This window comes from Cibotium barometz, chromosome 53, assembly GCF_041138505.1.
Source record: "Cibotium barometz isolate CiBa-2024 chromosome 53, ASM4113850v1, whole genome shotgun sequence".
NCBI lineage: Eukaryota > Viridiplantae > Streptophyta > Polypodiopsida > Cyatheales > Cibotiaceae > Cibotium > Cibotium barometz.
The window spans coordinates 29,623,618-29,638,815 of record NC_141098.1 but is presented as its reverse complement, the minus strand read 5'-3'; the positions used below and the strand labels follow the sequence as shown (position 1 = coordinate 29,638,815).

Sequence of the window (15,198 nt, the reverse complement as noted above, 5' to 3'; positions counted from 1 at the left end):
CTCATTCGACCAACCCACAATTACAAACCCTCTTGGAAGGAGATCTTACTCGGCGAGAATGACGTCTACCAGTTAGAATGTAATCAAAGCTAAGCGATCTACATTTCAAGAAATCTAATGGTTTTTCAAGGTATTAACTTTAATGGTTTTTCAAGGTACTAATTTTAATCGAATGGATTCATTTGCTTCTCAATAATTTTTAGAAATTACAAAGATGTAGAGCCAAGTTATTGAATATCCAATAAAAAACAGTTAAAGCTCTTGGTGGAATGCATTGGAGAAATTCAACTTAGTCCCAAAGTTATCAAATAATGTCCTCCAAAAATGACTAGCCAATTGTCTCAACTAGTGTTGCATTGCATATGTATGTAGCCAACAAGTTGCATGAGTTACAACACCAACATTGTTAACTCCACTCTAGGGAGGAAGATCTTTAGCATCACATCACCCATGCCCAACAATTCCTTAGCAAAGTGCAAGAATGCAACAATATATGCAACAATCTAAAGGTTGAGTTAGCCTCTTTTTGTAGTTGGCTCTCTTTTTTCATAAATAAAAAAGATAAACAAAAAAGTGGAAACAAATGGTTTGATTTGAATTTTTAAACAATATATGATTGATCTCTTAAAAAGATAGAATAGTCTTACATACCTAAATAAGCACTCTTTTGTTTAAAGTTTATACACATAAATAAGCACTATTTTTTTCCCCCTTGAAAGCCCCTTGAAATTTTTGAGGGATGTAGCTGAGCTAGAAGCTATACCACTCACACACACAACCCTACGATGTCAGAGCTTGAACCCACAACCTCTTGGTTAGGGTGGGTCATGATGAGATAGGCCGAGCCACTCAAGCAAGTGCCCACCTGGCACCAACAATAAGCACTATTAACACCAGTGCCAACACTGGTAGAAAATTTTCAAAATTGAAAGGGTTTTTATTCTACGATCTCTTGAATTTTGTGAAGTTTGAGAGCTTCAAATTTACTTTTTACAGGTATTTTTTTAAAATTAAAAGTTGCAATTAGACAAGATCTGGCTTCTTTTCTCACACTGGTTCCAATCCTCAAATGAGTATGCTAGAAAAGTGTAGTATAATATATACATAATGAAAACACCATCAAAAGCTTTATTTTCGAAAAAGCATAAAGATTACATTATGCCATTTTCCTTCCTCAAAGAGGGTCTGGGCAGATTAAGGATCCCTAATCATGACAGATTTAAGGATCACTAGATTAAGGGCAAAAAGGCCATTAGAAGCCAAAAGGCTTAACTTCTAATTAAGGTAACCGTTAATGGCAAAATGGGATCTCATTAGTAGTGGGTTTTGAAGGGGGTGTAACGCTTGAGGTCAGCCACAATGCCTGCAATGGAGCCAAGGCCAGCAGCCAGGGAGACAAGCAAGCAGACTGAGCTTAAAAGCTGCAATGCAATCCATTTGGGTGTCCATGGCTTGAGCTGGTTCTGAGAGATATGCATGGTTATGGGAAAGTACACAGTGAGGGGCCAGAATGCAGTGGCCCCCAGCAGGCCCAGAATGTCATTGAAGAAAGGTAATATCATGGACACCACTGTTGTTGCTATCACAAACAGGGTCCTCCACAGAAGCCTAAACACACTCAGCTTAAAGGGCCTCCTGAATGGCACTGGTACCTTGTGCTCATAGCTCAAGAACGTGTGCGCCGACCATCTGCTCGTCGCCCAACTCTCGAAGAAGGCGAATACTGGCTGTGTGAACACCTGCGGTACGACCAATACCCTAAGTTGTCATTTCATCCTCAAAGCTCACATCAACAAGGTAGCATTTGAGTTATGTTTACATGCACTATCCCATTTGAGCAAATAGGCATACATACATATACATAGAAAGATACTTGCATGCATGCATGCATGTTGGGTGTATCTGATTATACTTGTATATGATTGCATGTACATGCAATGCTTTGGTGTAGTGTTGGACACATGCACACATACATAACATTCTAATACCTCTTAAACCCAAGCAATTCAAGAGCTGATTAAGTATGATTAAAGTTTACATCAGTAGTTTAGCTTTCTCATTTGAAAAGTATGTATTGAATCACTTAATGCATGGGCCATTCTTGTAACCACAATTTATGCATGCATAATTTAGCTCATATCAGCTGTCACTTGTGTACCTGATAAGCTCCCACAAGGTGCACCACAATGCAAGCATTAGCAAAGTCTACAAGCCAGTAGGGGTTGTAGAATCCAAACCCAGTCAGCATGTTCCCAGGAGCATTGTCTCCAAATGCAGCATATCCCATGCAGCCAACAGATACGTAATATAGAGTGGTGACTACAATGCCTATAAATGATGCCTTCTTCATAGTTCTGTTCTCTGGAGGGGGAGACTTCAAGGTATCCTGAAACATTAGAGACATTCATAACATGTGACCAACATCATATAGATCCTGTCCAAGGAAAGAAAACCATCCTACACTTTTCCCAGTGGTTATATCATACCAAGGGCCTCACTTGCAAATAGTTGTGTGTGTGTGTGTGTGTGTGCGCGCGCGCGCGCAGGCGGGCGTGTGTGCATGTGTCTGTTGGTCTGTGTGCGAGCGTGTGCGCACACTCACACAAGTCTATATGTATGTATGTATGTACGTATGTATGTGTGCACATATACACTCCTATATGTGTGTGTGTGTATAATCTCTCTCTCTCTCTCTCTCTCTCTCTCTCTCTCTCTCACACACACACACACACACCCATGTATATGTTTGTTATAAGTATTTTCAAAGCACTTTTCTTACCTGAATCTCAATGAGGATCATGGTAAATGAATAAGCAAAGGCAATATTTCCAAGGGCTTGAAAAACCCCCCAAACCTTTTTCTCCACTGATATGAGGTCTACACCAACTCCTGTGAGTGTCCCATAAGAGTGTCCTTTCTCTGATATCAAAGGGCTTGAGGGTTACATACAATACTTAATTTGCAACATTATCCTAATGTTAATGATAATAATGGAGGCAGACAATGCAATAAGAAGGGTTTAACCTGACGCTTTCCCGATTGCCAAACCCAGCCCTATTGAAGAGTAGGAAAAAGACATGATGGCAGCCACTATTGATAGCCACCACAATCTATCAAAATCGGGTATCTGTGACAGCACTATCTGCATTGCACCAAAAAGCAGCATATATGGGTTGTTGGATGTGTGACATTCTGCCTTATGACCATTTCTGTAGAAACAATTGGATCTGTTGATGGCCCTGTTGAAGCAACATACATGGCATCATTAAATGCAGAGTAAGTTGGGTTTGGGTTTAAAAACAATCCCATCAAAGGCTTGTTCACACTAATCCTACTATATTAATCTCTTAGTATGCATGTACTTGTTCACATAATCCTTCAACATTATTCTCTACCAAAGTGCCATTTACACATCATATATCACTGCAATTAAAAGAAAAATCAAAGATGGAGCTACTTTTGATGACCACCATTGAATTCCTCACCCAGGTTCTTGGCTACATAGATCATGTATCTATGATGATTTAGTTGTGGGATTTATGGATAACCACTAAAGGAATCTATAATGATCTAGTGATTAGCATGGATAAATTGCATCTGTAAAATCAGATATCATCTACAAATTAGCAAGGATAATTAACATTTATGGATTGTATGATCTAGTGATTAATAAGGGTAGTTTGAGACTTACACCATGCTGATGGAAGCTGTGATGGTATAGCCGATAGATGTGCCAATGAGATTGATGTATTGCACGAGACCACAAACCCATACATGCTTTTCACCTGGCATTGTGAATGACATTTAAAAAAAAATTGGGTAATGATACATACAACCTTATATATGCATGCTCTTTCTTGATTTATTTCTGTTTTTGACCAAAGAACATGAACAGTGGAAAGCTAAGCAGTCATGAACCTAGGTGTGCTTTCACAGCATCCATGTATGTGTAATTCCTTCTTCCCGTGACAGGATCCGGACACCGATAGCAGTTAGCTAGCAAGAGAGCAGTGTAATAGGTGACAAATGCAAAGGCTAGTAGTATGGGGGGTCCTGCAATCCATCCAATCTGAGCTATGCTCCAAGCAAGTGATAGGACACCAGAGCCTATAACTGCTGTTATCACATGAGCTGAAGCAGTCCACACATTCCCTGCAAACAACAATACAGAACAACATTCTCTTATAAATAGTAGAAAAACATCATCATAAATGTCAAAACCCTTCTTTATTTCACATAAACAAGCATGTTCAATACATAGAGGTCTACCTGTCCTCTGAACATGCCCATCATCATCACGGCTCTTCGTTCGGATGAGAACAAAGGGGCTTCCAATGTCTTTGCCTATCTCTACAGCACATCCACTTCTCACTGAATCATCCTTATTGGTGGAACAGTCTGAGGCAGAGTCCAGTCTGGTGAGCTTGTAGTTCATGCTATCTTGTGCCATAGCTTCAGAGATATCAAATGCTTTCTTTTCAGCTTTAACGATACCTCCTCTGCTTAGAGGTTCATGTTCAAGGTTAGCTTTGCCTTCTTGATGCTTAATTATCTGCAAATCATGAAAGATCAATCATTGAAGTATATATCAAGCAAAGCAACAAGGAATAATTGGTTTGCATTTAGGTGTTGTTATAGCCAATGGCTAGTGATCTAGTGATGCTTTAATGTAAGGTTATGGCTAGCCTCAAGGATGCTGGAAGGCAATGATAAGCCACAAAGATGCTTTTCTTTACTATTGAGAGAGATTAGATGTAGTATTTAGTGATATATATATTGGTGGCTGTAGCTAGCACGGTTCGATCCCGGGACGATATCTAAGAACAGAAAGGCAGTCACTGCGGCCGGGGACAACCTCAAGCATGCTTGTAAGAATGTTAAGTACATGCATGGATGCAAACAGAAGATGGAGTTACATACATTAGCCTGGCAAGCTTGTATATGCTGCAGAAGGGTCTAGTTTCAAAGTGATTGTAATGGCCTTATTAAAGTGATAAGGCTAATTTATTAAGATTAGAGGTCAACTTAAAAGGGGAAGAGAAGGCCCTGAGCAAGATAGTGGAAAGATAAAGCTAAAGGAACTCACGTAGATGGAGTGAGGGGGGGCTGCATGGAGCCCATGATTCTAGAACATGAGATATATAACAGCAAGTACAATGCAATCCTGCAACCGTATATATTTGTCGGTGGAAGCAATGTGCGTGTGTGCGCGCGCGCACACACAGAGACAGAGAGAGAGAGAGAGAGAGAGAGAGAGAGAGAAAAGCTGTGTGTGTGTGTGTGTGTGTGTGTGTGTGTGTGTGAGAGAGAGAGAGAGAGAGAGAGAGATAAGCCGTGTGTGTGTGTGTGTGCGCGTGTGTGTGAGAGAGAGAGAGAGAGAGAGAGAGAGAGAGATAAGCCGTGTGTGTGTGTGTGTGTGTGTGTGTGTTGATCACCTATACACAGAGATGAGAAGCTCGACAGACATGAAAACACGAGGTCTCAGGTTTGAAGAGGGTAGGTTGAGTTTGTGCCGACTGCGTGGAATGCATTGCGTTTTATAATCCCTCTCATGCATAACCTACAAATAATTATCTTATCTTACTGAAATTAATCAGGCTCCCGTGCTTGATTAATGAGATGATTATTTACGTGGATTAGGGTGTGATTACGATAAAGAATTAGAGTCCATGCATAAATGATAATAAATAATTGCAATAATTATGGTTATTAAAGGTATTATTCTAGTCGGTAGTAGTATATATTAGCTAAACATCGGGATGCGTATATGAAAATTAGCGCTAATAATTGTATATGTGATGCTATTATTATTGGTGATAAAAGCGAAACAAAATTTCCGAAAATACTGAGATAATTATGGATAAGAGTTTGTCTAGATTATTATAGAATAGTAATATAAGTATGAACCAGAGTATTATGTAAATAAATAAGGGTTAATGTAGGTGGATTAGGCTAAGCATGTGGATTAGGGCTTTGCGCAAAAAAAAACCCCAAAAAAAAAAAATCAACGCAAGTTGAACGTGGAGAAGGGCTTCACGTGAATTTTGAAAAATTGAGGTGGCGCGGAATTAAATAATAAGCCTCGAAGTGAGCATTCACATTCAAGGCGGCCGAGATGACTACAAGAGTGCTTCCACACACACAAAGAAAGATCCTATGACGTTCTCAGAACCTTTTTTGGGTGCACATTAAGGAATCTCTCCACTAAAGCTAGGGCTATCACCCTGGCTTGGTGCAAGTGCCCTTCTAGTAGTCAGTGAAGACAAAAATGACCCAATAATATCATGATAAACACCATCCTGACCCAATAATGTTATGATAATCATCAGCATTCATAAAGGCTATCAGTCTACTCTACTTCGGCATTGAGATCGGTGTCAATCTAGGAGGTGCTAGACTTAAGACTCTGAGCTCTATCCCACATATACCTCTCTAGAGGGTGTTGCATGCAAGGAAAACTTAACTAGTCCTATTGGACCTCGTTTCCAATACATGTAATGTACTTGTACACATGGGCTCAAAATCTCCCCTTTGATCCATTGTAACTACACATGGCCTAAGACTCTCTATTGGCCTCTTTAAGTTATTGTGATGGCCAACCCTCCATTTTGCCATCTTATCAATCTACAACTCATGAAGAAGGGGCTATACGCACATTACGTGTCACGTCACGCTTAGATCTCCAACTTATTGTGATTGTGAGTAGGGATCCCACTGCTCGTGGACGAGTAATACAACCCACTCATCCTAATGCTTACCTATCAAAACTTAATGTATAAGAATAAAGCCTCTCTCCTTACAAAGGGTTACAACCCCATAACTTTGACTCTCTATGTTGATATGGGTAACTCGAGATGCTGATAATTCCATGAGCAGATGTGAGGTACATCGGGTCACCGATGGATACTTGGTTCCTGCTGTTATTATGCCATGTTTTCCTACTTTATTCCAAATGGTTTACAACAAGGAAACTACTTTGAGTATGAATTGCTCTGATCATCTATAGTTTGATGGGCAAACAGAGCGTATGAATCAGATTATAGAGGATACACTTCATGCATAGTCTCTGGAAAAGCATCAAATTGGGAAAAATATATTCCAATGATGGAATTTGCCTATAACAGTTTTAAATATAAGGCTATTGGTTTTCGTCTGTTCGTGCTTATGCACCAGGGCACCTATTGATATCGGTCTTAAGGACATCTAGCTTGATGCATCGAGGGATTTCTTGCGTGATATGCAGGAAATGCTGACCGAACGGGATGCTATCAGGAGTGCTCAGGATAGGGCACGGTTCTATGCTGATAGAGGACGCTCAATTTGGTCTTTTGAACCAAGAGCGTTGGTTTATTTAAAAGTTCCTAAAGATTCTCGGACTTTGTCACTCAATAGGAAAATGCTCGAATTTATCTCCTAGATATTGTGGTCCATTTCGATTTATACATCAAATTGGCATGGTTTCTGCGTATGAACTAAAACTACCTCCAATTGTTAGAGTTCATCCAGTCTTTTATATCGATAGATTGAAAGAGAAACTGGGAGGTGAGGATAACACAGTTACTCCTCAAGAACTCATTGAAGTTGAAGAATTATCCTATGTTCCACATGAACCTGATAAGGTACTTGAATTAAGGGAAAGGAAACTTTGTAGTTGACTAATCCCTGAGGTTATAGGGAAATAGAGGATTCGACTTGGAGTCGGTTGAGATTGTTCAACGCAGTTCTCCTTCTTTTCATTGCAAGAGTGCAATGTTTTGAGAGAGGGAAAGTATGTTATATGCACATTATGTGTGCATATACTAGGAGGCTAACCCACATTAGGCTTGTGAGTATGGGAGCATGGAAACAAGCTCTAGTGGAGCATGGGTTAGGACTAACCTTAAGGATTAAGGTTAGGGTTAGGTATCCAAGGGTCACACATGGGAAACGGAGAGTCAAGAGTCACTTGAGGGCCCTCCTATATAATAGGGGCATGGGGCACACTCAAGGGAGGCTTGGGAGGCCAAGGCTATGTTATCTTGAGGCTTAGGCTATGGTCTCTTAATGTTAGCTTGAAGCTAGGTTATGTTATGCTCTCTTGTGTAGAGGATCATAACTACTCACCTACCATTTCACACTATAGCTACATGCTATTGGATTGGAGTTATACCTCTTGATGGTATGGGACATCAAGGTAAAGATATGATGTATTTCATTATTATTCATGTGTGCATCCCTTGGGCTTGCTCGGGGGTGGTCGGGTGGATGAGTTTATGCCTGATTTATGCATGTTTATGCATAACAATTATCTAGAGAGATCTTAGGGTTTTAACAAATACTTTGAAGAAGATGAACTTAACACAGCTCTACCTATAACTTTTAATAACCTTCAAGTCATCACCATCCTAGATGGGAGGGTAGGAGTGAGCATTGTTACCAAAGCAATGCTAGGAAAAGTGGGGGGAACCTTCCACATGGATGACACAGCTTTACTCATGAAACTTTTATTTACATCGCATCACATCTCATCTACATCTCATCACATCCACTCACATCTCCTCACATCTTATCACATTCACATTCACATCCATTTACATCGCATCACACCTCATCCACATCTCATCACATCCACTCACATCTCCTCACATCACATTCACATCTTAACACATCACATCCACATCCATTTACATCGCATCACATCCACTCACATCTCCTCACATCACATCACATCCACTCACATCTCCTCACATCACATTCACATCTTATCACATTCACATTCACATCTTCTCTTATCACGTTCACATCTCATCTAATCACATCGCATCCATTTACATCCCATCACATTCATTTACATATTGTATTTTCATTCCTTAAGCTTTATTAATGAGAACTAGTTCTAAACTCTGTTTACTCATTAGATCCTCGATCCTTCCAAGGATTCTAGATTCTCTTTTTTTGAATAAGAATTATCCAAGTTTTCTCGATGGATATTTTATATTCTTTCTCAAATTTCTCAAGATATATTTAATATTCTTCTTTTTGAATAAAAGATTCATGGGATTTACAAAAATCAATTCTACCCATATTTTCCAATAAAAATAATAATACTCAAAATTCCACTTTTGATAAATACTCATAATTTGAATTATGCCAAAAATTCCTCTTTTACCATTTAATTACTTGGATCTCAAATGTCATGGGAATTCCTCCTTTTTCATGAAAATAAATTTACCAAAAATTTCTCTTTTACCATTTAATTACTTGGATCTCAAATATCATGGGAATTCCTCTTTTTGTATAAAAATAAATTTACCAAAATTTACTCTTTTCTCATAATCAATTAATTATGCATAATTACAAAAAAAAATTCTCTCATGAATATGATGAAAATCATTCTTTTTGCATAGGATGTTCGATCCTAGAATATGGTAGGAAGTCCTCTTTTACATTATGCATAAAAATAAGATATATGTATTATTTTTTAAAATTTTTACCATAGCTTCGCTGCTATTACTGATAATTCTCAATTTTTTTCTAAAGAATAAAAGCTTGTAATGAAAATATGATAATAGTTCCTCTTTTATGCTTAAATCAAACTATGAATTTAAATCATAATTTTAACCATAATCATAAACTTAATTATGATTATCCCACTAGATTAAGCTAATTCCATTATTTCTCTTTTCCCAAATTGATAGGATAATCTCTTTCTCATTTAGAATCAATCAAAGTAGTTTTTAACAACTTATAAATAATCTAATTATTTTGTTAACACAAAATCATAAAAATACCATTTTCTTAATCTCTAGCTTATCAAGCCTAGAGTTTAGCTTTGAATCAAGAGACTATCATTGAGAAGCATCCTTTTTCAAGGGATTTAGCCACAAGGATGGCTATTCTTTTAGAGAGAGAGATTTACTTAAAGAAAGCATTACAAATAAACATAAAGATTAACTTTCTCTTAATTAAACATTAAGACTTTAAGAGAAAGCTTGATTTGAATTAAAACAAGTATTTAGAAAGCTTCTCAAGCTTGAGAGGGGTTGAGAAGAAGAAAGTCATTGAGATAAACTTGAAAAAACCATAAAATTTGATTTTACCTCCAAGTTTGGCTTGATTCTCTATTAGCAGTGAAGCCCTCGACCAATAAATTGGTCCACCAAGAGGAGAAGAGCAACTCCAAGAGTTGTTGTAGAGAGAGAGAGAGCTCTAAGCTCCCAAGAGAGAGGAAAATTTAAGGAAAAATATGATTATTTTAATATAATACTGACACAGTATAGCTCCAATATTTTTTTACAAATGACTAAGGGTCTATTTATAGGTGAGGGAGGCCACTAACCAAGTCCAACTGGGTTCTAGAATTTTCCAGGTTCAGTTTGACTTAATTTGGACAAGATTTGGACCGATTTGGCTCCCTTTTTTATTTGGTTTGATCCACGAGAGAGGAGAGATAAAAATATCACAATTTTTTTAAATTAAAAACCCTTCCACACATGTGAAAAAGGTACCTACCTCAAGAGTCCCCCTCTCCTTACCAAGGTGTCAAAAATACATCATTATTCAAAAATATCTCATTTTTTTAGTAATATCTCATAATTTTTAACTAATAAACCTTGTACTCAGTCAACTCTTCATCTTATGTAAGCATATACTCATTTTTTGGTATTTTCTTTTATTCTTTGGAGTTATTTCATCCCAACACTTGGATTAATCCAATTGGCCCATTGGAACCTTAATTGGACCATAATCCAAAAATTTCTGAAAATGTAGACCCTTAGGCTAAGGTCCCTTATACACATTTTCAATTAATTCCTAATGTACATTGGAAAGTTTATTTTGAGCTTCTGTTTTAGGGGAATCCTTTTTAGACACTAGGAGGATTTTTATATCCAAAGATATCACAATTTTGGATTATCTCTCTCTAGATATTTTCTCTCTCTAGGCCAAAATAGGGTAAAACAAGATCTTTCTTCTATTTCAGAGAGGGGAATAATTCTAAGAACAAAAGGGGAGGTTCTTATGTTAAGAATTTGTGGTGCTCATGCTAGGTGACACAAGTGGAGGAGAGAGAAGACACAAAGTCATACAAGAAATCTCTTGCTTATTGAATTGCTTACAAATGCAATCGGGCTCTACTCTCACACAAATTGTGAAGAGTTCCCATCCTTTAAATAGGAGGAGGCCACCCCTTTGGGGTGCCTTTACACACGACCTTAATTTCAACCATCCAATATTGTGCCCACAACACTAATGGTTACAATGCCTATATTCTAATACCCCCCCTCAATACCAGCTATGAATGCTTGGAATGGGTGGTATTGCACATAGAATCCCCCCTTAATCTATGGATGGAGATGCCTTTATAAATAGGCGTACAATGGTGTTCATGGGGTGATGTGGTTTACCAAATACACTAGAGCTTCAAAGGTTAATAATGGCCTTTGAGTCTTTAATTGTTGTCGGTGACGATGTACACCTTAATGCGGGTGCACTCCACTCTTTATGCTTGCTCGTTCATCTTTTCACTTTGACCTTTCAAACAAGTGTTCAAGGGAATGGGTTTGGCAGGGTCTTACCACTTGTCTTAATGATTTGACAAGAGCAGTGTCTGCTCCACTTGTCTTAATGATTTGACAAGAGCAGTGTCTACTCCACTAATACAATGAGAAGGTACAAGCTTATTTAGAGTGATTAAGGAGCTGATTTCATGGCTCACAACGACAAGAAACACTCTTCTTGACTCATGAGTACATGGCTTATACATGTGCCAATGTCTCTTACATAAACAATGCCAAGAGAGCTCATGCAATGTCACTAAAAAAATGAAATAGAGGCATGTTAGCATGCATTGACCTCTTCTTAGGTTCAGCTTACATGCTAAACACAATGAGTTCACAGTGGAATAAGAATGCATTGAACCATTCATGGGTTGCACATGGCTTATGGAATGCCATTGCACCATACTTGCATGGAACAAGCTCAAGAAATAAGCGGAAGTTGAATAGAAGCACCCAAAATTGATGTGCTTACCAAAAACCTTCATAATAGAAGATTTGCTGATGAAGAAGCTGATGTAGAACTCCTCCTTATTTGCAAAAACTTCCCGCTTTGATGGTTATGCACACCGTTAGTGTTTAAAAACACTCTCCAAGCTAATAGTCACCACCAGGAGCTTTATTGCTTGAGTAAATTGTTGTTAAAGACGTTTAGAGTTTTTTGATGAAGCCACCTCCCCTAGGGACTCCACTCCTCTTCAGTTGGGCCACCACTAGTGTTTAGCAACACTTGTTAGTGTTTAAAAACACCTTAATCCCGCTTTAAACAAGCTTTTGGTGAGCCTTTATGGAGAAGATGGAGAGGGAAACTTGGTTTAGATTTTGGCTTTAGGAATTAGCCAAATGCTAGGAAAAGCTTATAATTACCATTATTTAACCAAAAAATCAACTCCACTTGAAAAGAAATGAGAAATAATTAATTTTTAATCTCACTTAGAAGCTTGGTGAAGCTTTGGCTATGGCACCTCTGGACAACAGCCTGCTCTTTTGCTTGGCTCTCCTTCTGTGGTCCACCAAATGCCAAACCCTCTTAGAGGTAGCTTTAGCACATTATGGCGCCCCTACACGTAAGAGGGTTTGTCTCAATTGTGCACAAGCAATGCGTATGGACCGTACGACCACAAAGCAACAGAAAAACAGGCTGATTTTGGGGGAGTGGAAGAAATTGGCCACTCTAGGGGCTAATCAGAGGCATTGATGGGCCATGGAGCTTAGAAATGACCTAATATACAAAACCCTAGAGCAAACCTCAAGCCAAAAATGCCTACAATGCGTGCTATGAGCCCTCCAATGAGCTGTGGTATGGGCTGGCCAGCTTGGAAGCTAGTGAAAAAAGCAAAAATGGCATTAAATGCCCAAATCTGGCCCAAATCTCCCACAGATTGGCTTGAAGTCGACCTATTCTACACCACAAGAGTAAACCTAAGCTCTAGATACCATGTTAAGAATTTGTGGTACTTATGCTAGGTGACACAAGTGGAGGAGAGAGAAGACACAAAGTCATACAAGAAATCTCTTGCTTATTAAATTGCTTACAAATGCAATTGGGCTCTACTCTCACACAAATTGTGAAGAGTTCCCATCCTTTAAATAGGGGGAGGCCACCCCTTTGGGGTGCCTTTACACACGACCTTAATTTCAACCATCCAATATTGTGCCCAAGACTAATGGTTACAATGCCTATATTCTAATATCGTATACCTTTACTCCTCAAAAGCTAGAGGGAGGAATCTTACAGGAATGGGGATGTGTATTGCTTAATGTTAAAAATGGCTAGTGTTCACATTTGGCCAGCTATAACTTAAAAATGGTCCATGTACCCACATTGTGTGAATCCACTCTCTTCCTTGCCAAATTGAAACCCAAAAGAAGCATGTGTTTCTTGCGTGAGTGCGCCTTTGATGAAACTCTAATTCATAGTATGAAAAAAAGTAACTTTATACCTTGCAACATGTTTTACCGACGATGAGTAATGGAGAAATGGCAAAGGTAGCACAATCTAGCTTGCAAGATAATGAGCATTGGAGCCTTGCTAAGCCCTAGGACTTCAAGCATGTGCACCACATGTGAAGACTTATGAGAGATGAACATACCCTTGCCAAGTCCTAGGACTTCAAGCATGTGCACTCCATGTGCACCACATGTGAAGACTATGAGAGACTTGTCCTTGTTGTCTATGAAGAGGATTTAAGTAATCACCAATGTGCTTCCCTAAGTGGCTACCACATTGGCATTGCTTGCTTGAAGTCCTAGGGCTGAGCAAAATGATTGAAGTGTGCTTCATAATGCCCACAAGCACAATTCATTGGAGATGTTAATTCCTTTTCAAAATTAGAGAAAGCAAGAATAATAATAAAAGACACTACCCTACTAGATTTAGTGAGAAAGCAATATTATGCTTTTTTCCCCACTATTATATTTTCTTTATATAATTTCCCTCTCATGGAAGATATAACGCATGCCTCAATCATCTCACCTTCCCATCTTAACCATCAATGGATTTGACAACATCATTGATTTCCTCCTCCCCCCTCTCACTAATAGGAAGAGGTGATGGCTATAAGACATGCTTCAACCATCTCACCTTCCCATATTAACCATCAATGGATTTTACATCATTGATTTCCTCCTCCCCCCTCTCATTAATAGGAAGAGGTGATGGCTATAAGGCCATAACTATGGTTTCTCCTCCTCCTACATGAGGGAAACCAAGAGACCTACATGAGGGAAACCAAGAGACCTACTCAAGTTTCACTATCCTTGTATTTGTAAGAGAAATACATTTAGGGATCGAGGTGGTATTACAAAAAATGCACATCGCCCTTTCCCTCCATCTCTTCCTTCTCAAAGGAGATGGGAAAATTACCTTCTTCTTCATGAGAAGTAAAATTTCATTGGAAACAAACTAGGATCATACCTTAAAACTTTCTTTGTCTTAAAAGAACTTAAATTTATGGCTCTAGTTTCCTATAGGGTTGCACTATGACATCCTTGCTATGGCATATGCCATCTTCCTACAAATGTCCTAAATCCAAAGAACTCATGTGCATGTACACGTGTAACACACAAGAAAAGTAATGGATAGATTCACCTCCCACAACCATAGGCTTGCTACCTCAAATCACATCTAAGATTTAGAGAGATAGACACATGCACCACCTTAGCATGGGGCCATTAGATGACTAGACCATCTCACAACTAAACCACCATGGTCCGATACCATGCATGTTTGGCAACACACAACAGGCTAGTCTAGATACAACAGGCTAGTCTAGATACAAGCCCTAGCTAAACACACTGAGCCATGATCACACCCCTTTCTTATACAAGCCCTAGCTAAACACACTGAGCCATGATCACACCCCTTTCTTATACAAGACTAGGGTGCTATTTTTGCCCATAAAAACATACACAAGATTGGATAAACACAATGAGTCATGATCCCACCCCTTACTTATACAACAAGACTAGGATGCTATTTATACCCATACAAATATTGGATAATTGTGTAACTCTTTCAATCCTTCAATAGCCAATTTCATGAATGTTGTGGCATGGCCTTGGCCTATTGAGCATTACATGCTAGGGCTATAAGGCTACAAGCATTAGGGACTTTATTCTATTGCTTAGCACTCATCTTTGTATGCATATAAAGCTAGAAGAT

General features: G+C 38.7%; 1 protein-coding gene across 2 annotated transcripts; it reads right to left on the bottom strand.

Moving 5' to 3' along the window:
• Window positions 1-1,022: 1,022 nt before the first annotated feature.
• On the bottom strand, window positions 1,023-5,220 carry LOC147608508 (amino acid permease 4-like). Of its 2 annotated transcripts, none has more exons than XM_086789281.1 (8): window positions 5,087-5,220; window positions 4,270-4,552; window positions 3,919-4,152; window positions 3,692-3,785; window positions 3,025-3,239; window positions 2,780-2,919; window positions 2,159-2,386; window positions 1,023-1,739 (listed from the first exon to the last, which is right to left on the bottom strand). In XM_086789281.1, exons 2-8 carry the CDS (start codon window positions 4,448-4,450, stop codon window positions 1,314-1,316), a joined length of 1,518 nt encoding a protein of 505 aa, XP_086645407.1. In that variant the 5' UTR covers window positions 4,451-4,552; window positions 5,087-5,220; the 3' UTR covers window positions 1,023-1,313. The 2 variants fall into 2 exon arrangements, with proteins under 2 accessions (XP_086645407.1, XP_086645406.1); XM_086789280.1 differs by lacking the exon at window positions 5,087-5,220 and adding an exon at window positions 4,921-5,042.
• Window positions 5,221-15,198: the final 9,978 nt, after the last annotated feature.